This window comes from Cottoperca gobio, chromosome 7 (genome assembly GCF_900634415.1).
Source record: "Cottoperca gobio chromosome 7, fCotGob3.1, whole genome shotgun sequence".
NCBI classification, from domain to species: Eukaryota; Metazoa; Chordata; class Actinopteri; order Perciformes; family Bovichtidae; genus Cottoperca; species Cottoperca gobio.
The window spans coordinates 3,876,116-3,883,298 of NC_041361.1; the positions used below are offsets into that span (position 1 = coordinate 3,876,116).

General features: G+C 37.4%; 1 protein-coding gene across 1 annotated transcript; it reads right to left on the reverse strand.

The window, feature by feature from the left end:
- Positions 1-4,672: 4,672 nt before the first annotated feature.
- Positions 4,673-6,639, reverse strand: mdfic2 (MyoD family inhibitor domain containing 2). Its single transcript, XM_029435012.1, has 4 exons — positions 6,605-6,639; positions 6,298-6,376; positions 5,648-5,890; positions 4,673-5,434 (listed from the first exon to the last, which is right to left on the reverse strand). Exons 2-4 carry the CDS (start codon positions 6,374-6,376, stop codon positions 5,172-5,174), a joined length of 585 nt encoding a protein of 194 aa, XP_029290872.1. The 5' UTR covers positions 6,605-6,639; the 3' UTR covers positions 4,673-5,171.
- Between the last annotated feature and the right edge of the window lie 544 nt (positions 6,640-7,183).

Consider the following 7,183-nt stretch of genomic DNA (forward strand, 5'->3'; position numbering starts at 1 on the left):
AAAAGTAAATAGTCAAGTAAACTAATGCATTTTGAAATAATTTAATAAATTATTCAAACTCATCATTATTATTCAATGTTATTTCATAATTATTATTTTTGATATTAACAGTGTTTTATTTATTTCCTTTTTTTTTACCTCTGTACAGATATTTTATTTCAAAGTGCCCTTTTTGAAAAGTCTGTTTTTACTTAATAATGGCATTTCCCCGACGACACTTTTATTTAAAAAAATTGAACACCCCTTTATATTAAAAAGGTTTCACAACCCCTTCACCCTTCAGGCATTCTCCCAAGCCTCAACAACAATGTCAAAACTAATACCGATGAGCTGCAGCAGCAACCAAACACACTAACTTTTATTTAACACAACATGGCTACAAATGCTACCCAGCTATCTAGCTAGGTTGGCTTGTAAACGTGGGTTATATAGAGCCAGTGTTAACAGTATCAGCTAACTCATTCAGAGTTACAGTATCTTGTCAGTGTTGAGTCTATAAAGCTATTCCTCAAAGAAAAACACAACTCTGTGAAGAGAAAGATCATAAATCTGTTTGGTTGTTTTAGCCAACAGGAGCTAGCTAGTTGGCTAAAGCTAGCTCCTGTTGGCTAAAGCTAGCTAGCTAGCAGGCAGTTATTGAGGCTGGTGGCGCCATTAGAGTGGCTGAAACTACACTACGTCATGAAAAGTGTAACTGGAGAAATTGTAATGCTATGAAAATCTGAATGATGAAACCACATTTAATAGTTATCAAGTTAGGTTTTAATAAGTTATAAAATGATATCACAAGCAGCGTGGCTTTAGGGATGGCAAATATCAGTCAGCCCACCAATTTTGTCCAAACTGAAATATATAACTAAAAATATACTAGATGGATTACAACGACATCTGTGGTGCCCAGTAGATGAATCCTAATTATTTTTGGTGATCCCCTAACTTTTTATCTAGCAGTATCAGCAGGTTGACATTTTTGGCTTTTGTTAAAAATGTCTTAATTTGAATAACTTTGGTGATCCCTTAACTTTGATTTATGACCAAATACCTGCAAAGTTTAATGACATCTCCATCAGCCTCAATTGTACTTTAATGCTAACCAGCAGCATTCACAGAGCCTCTAACATTGCTGTCGCATCTTAATATTGTAATAATTCACTTGTTTATTCATATGATTATTTATTTCATAATTTATTATTTATTTATTCAATCTTGAACACGTTGGGGCGGCTGTTTATTTAGTCATACTGAAGGTGGTGTTTCCAAATTTGTACTGACTATTCAGCTTCCTTTTGAGACGGGTATGAATGTAGTTCAAAGTGATGACTACCAAAATGTGCTGCCAAAATTAAATATACAATGTTTATGTAAAAAGGTATAAACAGCAGTTTTTAACAGCTTCGATAATGCACCTGTTAGTGTTTTTCTTCTGTTACGTAGTTACAAGCAAGACATGATGGCAATCAGGCCATAAGTAAACTACAAACAGATGAAGTACATTGTGAAAGTCAATTTGTGTCCTTGGAAACAGTAGTTTGACAACAACAAAAAAAGGATCTACTTAATGATTCAACTGCATCTCACAGTCTTAATCAGCAGAGGGAGATAGCTCAGCTGTAGTCACGTGACAGTGAAGTAGTATGAAACTTCTGTTGTAAAAACCATGAGATGTGGTCGAAAGCTATTAAGTGGAGCTTACTGTTTTGTTTTTGTCATGAATCACAGCTTCAGAGGACTGCAGAATGGACACCGATCACAGCTACTGAGCCTTAATAGTGCAATACACACACAGGCCTGTAACATTTCCCTTTGTCTGAAACCAGATCAGCTTTGTTGAAATGGAATAATAAATCATCTAAACCCTGAAATGTGACAGGTTTGAATGAACGTCATCATCGCACGTGATGGTGGTGGCACTTAATTTAAAGCCATCGCTATGAATCATTTGATTGAATCTTCCAGCTGTTAAATATTATGGCACATTATGGGAAAACCACTAATGAAGAACCATGTTAGCTCAATTTAAATCTCTTCCGCTCATATCATTCCTGTGGTTCATACAGACAACGCTCTGTGCTGAAGATGCTACTGTTCTTGTTGTTACAGTTTATATGAGATGAATGTAGCAATAGTTACTATACGCACTGGTTTCAGATTAGTGAATTCAAACTCATTGGTACTCAATGTGGAAACTATCTTGTGAAAAATATTAAAGGTTTTATTTGAATGTTTGTAGAGCTTGTGTTTTCTTCTTCAAAATCTTAATTCTAATTATTTAAATAAACATAAACAAAATAAACATTATTTTGTGAAGATCTAGCTATTTATTAATAAGGTTTACTTACAGACCCCCTACAATATACACGAATTGTTTATATAAATACACTATAATGTCGTTTTAATGTCGTTTTAAGCACATATATGGACATTTTAAGTGTAAATTAATGTTTTTGTCCACAATTATAACATCTCCCATTGAGGGAGATATCTGCTTACAACTATATGTTAGTGTGTTAACCATGTATTAAATGTTTATACTGATTACAATTGCTTAATAAGAGGACTTCAAATAAAAATAGAAACATATCGACATATTTCATTTAACATAGAAATTGGGGTTGTCCTGTTTTTGCAAAGCTTAAAGGAGCAAAAAGTTGATAGACAGGTTTTATGGTTTAGTATTATACGTGCATGTCCTAGTCCTGTGGGGAGAGGCATCCTCAGAGAGCCAGCAGAGTTCATCAGATGCTCCTTGAGAGATTTCTGCACCAGGATCAGGGTGCAGTCTGGGTGCCACACATGCAGCTCAAAGAACAGCATGCAGCGGGTGCTGGAGCCCCTTCTATCTGCTGTCAGCAGCCCCCTCTGGTGGGCAACATACACCATGACGGAGAGGGACACGTCGATGTTGACTGTCTCCCCATGAGGCAAACACTGTCAACACCCTCTGTGCAGAAAAGATGGAAATGTAAAAAATCATTAATCAATGTTCACTGTTAATATGCCTATACATAATCATGAATCTATACAGATGCTATTGCAAAGTTTGCAAGCTTGATGGTAAAGTTTAGGGGCTCTCCACTCTGTAAATCATATTTAGAAAGTTGTAGCTAGACAAGAGTCGGTTAGTTGACCTTTAGCAAACAAGTGATTTTGTCACAACATACATTCTTGCTTTTACTACACAATGTTTGTTTTGTAATAACTGTAGATGCCTTCAAAACAAGGTCCATTTGCATTGTTAATGATCAAACAAGCTGAAATTGTCAAAGTTTTGTAATAAAGGGAAATAAATTCTCAGAAATATGCTAATGCAATTAGATGTGTTTAGCCTTTGTTGCCAAGAACTGAGATAATTTCAGTACAATATGTGAATCAGCTTCAAGAGATTTAGATTATCTATCTCAATAAACACTTGGTTGCCTGTATTTCTTATAGACACTCGCCTTTGTTGCTGGGGCGTTGATGGATTGTGGGAATCTCCAGGTGCTCCTGAAGTCTGAACTTTTATTTTGTTAAACTTCTGCATAAAAGATAAAAGCTTTGGCACACAAATTATTATTCTGTGTGCACAATACACTGACTAATCAATATTCAATAGAGGGAAGAACCAAATTCACATTAGTCTACTTATTATTTCTGTTTATTATTTTCCTTTTGTGTTTTTATTTCTCGACATCATAGCTTGTCAAAGCAAGGCTTTTTAACTGTCAAATAGCAATTGTCTGAGCCCAAATGCACTGCAACAAGACAATTGGTTTCTGCTTGCAACAAAATTACCATCTACAATAACATCATTATAGTCTCAGCACTCTTTTTTCTTCCATAGCAGCAGGAACTGCAATCTTTCTTTCAAAATGTCAGATTATCAACTTGCATTGTGCTTTTAAAAAAAGGTTAGCAGCAAGATAAATTATACACGCTTGTTGGCGTTCAAGGCTACAACATGCAAGACCATCAGGGAAATCACTCTCTTGATCAATGATCCATCAATTACGAGCATCTTTAGCATCTCTGCCTTTCCATTAGAGAAGACGTTTACTTTCAGTCATTTCAATTAAAGATTCTCAATTCGATTTTCAGAGCGTTAGGGAAGCAAACAACTACTTGCTCTGGATATAGTGTAGTGATGGCTACCTGAGCAGAGAGAGAAATAGCTCTTATTAGCTGCTACTAGAACACACCTGAATAATTCCCAGCTGAACTGATAGACAAGCTGCATTGTGGGTAATTTAGGTGCCAGATTTTGATAATAATAATAATAATAATGTCAAATAAAAAAGACAAATATCTTTGGTTTTGCTGCATTGATTAAATGATCCATCATGAATCTTACAATGTTATAGGAATGCAATGCTAAATGCTGTGGAGTACTATTTTAAGTAAAAAATCATAATAATTCAGGAGTTGTATTTGTAATAGAGTACTTGTATGCCATTTTATCTTAAGTATAGGATCTAAATTCTTCTTCCGCCACCGCTGTGCATGTTTCACGTGAGTGACAGCAGCCTAAAATAGTACGGTATTTCACCTCCCCCAGTCAATGCAGCATATGTATACCCACAGAGTTTAATGAATATATGTTATGAACAATGAACCTGAACAAATGATAAATAAATTGAGAAAAAGAGACACATACAAAAAATATTCTGCAATAAATGTTATTTAATTCATGTAACAGTATTAATGCATAATATCAATCTATTTCCATTCTATACTTACATTTTAACATCTGATTAACTTCCCTTCTGCCAGCTGAACACCGCTCAAGTGTGTGGAATCAGTGTTGCTTTCACTTGGACACAGATTGAACTCAGTTTGTTGTGAATGGCTGAAGTTGTTATTTGAAAGCATGCTCCTAGAGCCCAGGTTTCCTAAATGTCTTCACCCACTCCGTCATGCTTTATGGAGTGACACCGGAAAACATGCTGGATGAGTCAGTGAAGAGGATGTGGAAATGGCTCAACACACACACACACTCCTGCACTCCTCTACTCCCCTCCAACAACCAACTCACTTACATTCACAGGGGGGCAATAGTTACCTGCTTGAAGGCCAATATTTTTAAAAACAGACATAGTAATGCAGGCAATTTATTACATATATGTGAATAAGATGAGAGAGTAATTCTGTTTGTAAGATTTATAATGTTTGTGATTTAGTTTAAAGTCATTTTCTCAACGATAGCAGACCTCTGATATCTCCATGGCCAGCTCTATAAGTTCTCCTACATCCTGACAGGAGCCACAGCAGTTACAGTCCAGTTCCAGCTTGTAATTGCAGCAATCCATTCCCTGCTGGTCTCTCTCACTGGACGCTGCGATGTACGTGTAGGAGGGGAAACAGCGAGTCACAGCCCTCTCGCATGTATCCGGTAGGAGTAACATAAACTCAAGGAAACGACAATGCAGACAGGCGAGAAGAAGTCCTGCACAGTCGTCTGGTGGCAGTGACGAGGGAGAATAGAAGAAGAGAATATGAAAAAAAAGAGGAGAAATGAATGAAAATGCTTAAACCAGTTACCAATGATCTACATAATTGATTTTAAGATGATTGTATTTGTTTTTAAAGCACTGCATGGACTGGAGCTAATGCTACAGTTTCAGGGGTTCTCAATTGAATCAACTGTTGTACTTAAGGAGTTAAGCAATACCTCCACTGCCCGGCTGGTATGAATCATCAGAGGGAAAACGACTGCTGTTCTTAAACTTGTCAGAACACATGGAGACGCTGGATCCACCCCAATTACTTCCACCCAGGGTATCATGGGAACTGGGATCGGTGTTTAGCCGGCCTGGTTCTTGCTCTGAGATGGTGCTCAGTCTGCAGACCCCACTGACCACCTTGCCTGTCATCTTTCTAGGTGGATTGTCCATCACCGTCTTGGGGATGCTGCCTTTGAAAGAATTACCCAAGCAATAGAGAAATGATATTTGGAACAAAATCAGAACACAGTCCAGTCTCTGTTAGATAAGTTACTCAGATCCTCTATGAGGCAGTTTTAATAATTCAGAGCACCATTAACATGCAGTATTTCAGGGAGGTGAGACTTGAAGCGTATAATGGAGGAGGATTGCTCAATAAAACTTCAGCGAGGAGAGATTATTGATTTGCAAGCTTTTATTTGGATCTAGTTTCCTGGATTGAATCGGGCAGGAGGAAAATATATACTGTGTGAACATACACTCCTACACTAACAGCAGCACATCTATCAAGCACACGGCAGTTTTATTTTAGTTGTGACTAACAATATCTTCATCCAAGAAGTCTTTAGCCTGCTCAGAGATAAAGTAAACAACATACCATCAGACACATGGTCCTTTATTTTCTCAAACTCGATACCATCCTGATCTTTCACAGGAAGCTTTAAAGGAGCTGTCATCTAATGCAAAGAGGAGAGAACACACATGCAGAGCACTGGATATCGGTATTATAATAACCTACATAGCGTGACTCAAGACAGACAGTAATAAATCACTATTGCAACATCCTGTTTTCATGTTAAGTAAAACAAAACATGCAAGAAATGTGCCTGTACACTGAGGTTGAAAGTGAATAAAACCCCCAAATTAACAGTTCATTTTGTCAAGGAAGTTACTTTGAAGGTTACCTGTCTGCACTGGTTAAATATCCAACAGTGTGATCGGTAGACTCTGCGACTGTGAACCCCTTTGTGAGATCGAGCACTTCCTATCGCCATGCACACTCCCACATAGTGAGAACACTCCACTTCGATCAATACTCGCCAATCAGGAAGCACAACTACAAACCTGTGATACATAATGCATGGAGGGTCCATTCAATTATGGCTTTATGGCATTATGTCAATGGAAAGTCAACCCGAGGCACTTATCAAACACCTGGATGCATCGAGGATTGACAGATAACAATACAACAGTAACATTTACATAAAATGATCTTACCGCTATTTATTATCTTGCCGCAACCATTGCTTCTAATACCACGAAGGTTTGTGGAGCACGTCTGCTGACAGCACACGGCTGAATTTATAGATATAACATTATGAAATACACGGACGTACCACAATACCACAGTGAAAGCTTTCCCCAGCCAGACCATTTGCTTTTCTTCCATTACATGTCATTACCGTTGACTGCTATCAGCCATCATTTCATTATGTGAAACACCGCTTACCACCAGGGCAATCATAACACTAGATGAACGACAC

Coding starts and splice junctions, on each gene's coding strand:
- mdfic2 (XM_029435012.1), bottom strand. CDS start 6,376: ATGACAGCTCCTTTAAAGCTTCCTGTGAAAGATCAGGATGGTATCGAG. Junction 5,891..6,297: donor AAAGGACCATGTGTCTGATG/GTATGTTGTTTA, acceptor ATTCTTTCAAAG/GCAGCATCCCCAAGACGGTG. Junction 5,435..5,647: donor ATACCAGCCGGGCAGTGGAG/GTATTGCTTAAC, acceptor CACTGCCACCAG/ACGACTGTGCAGGACTTCTT.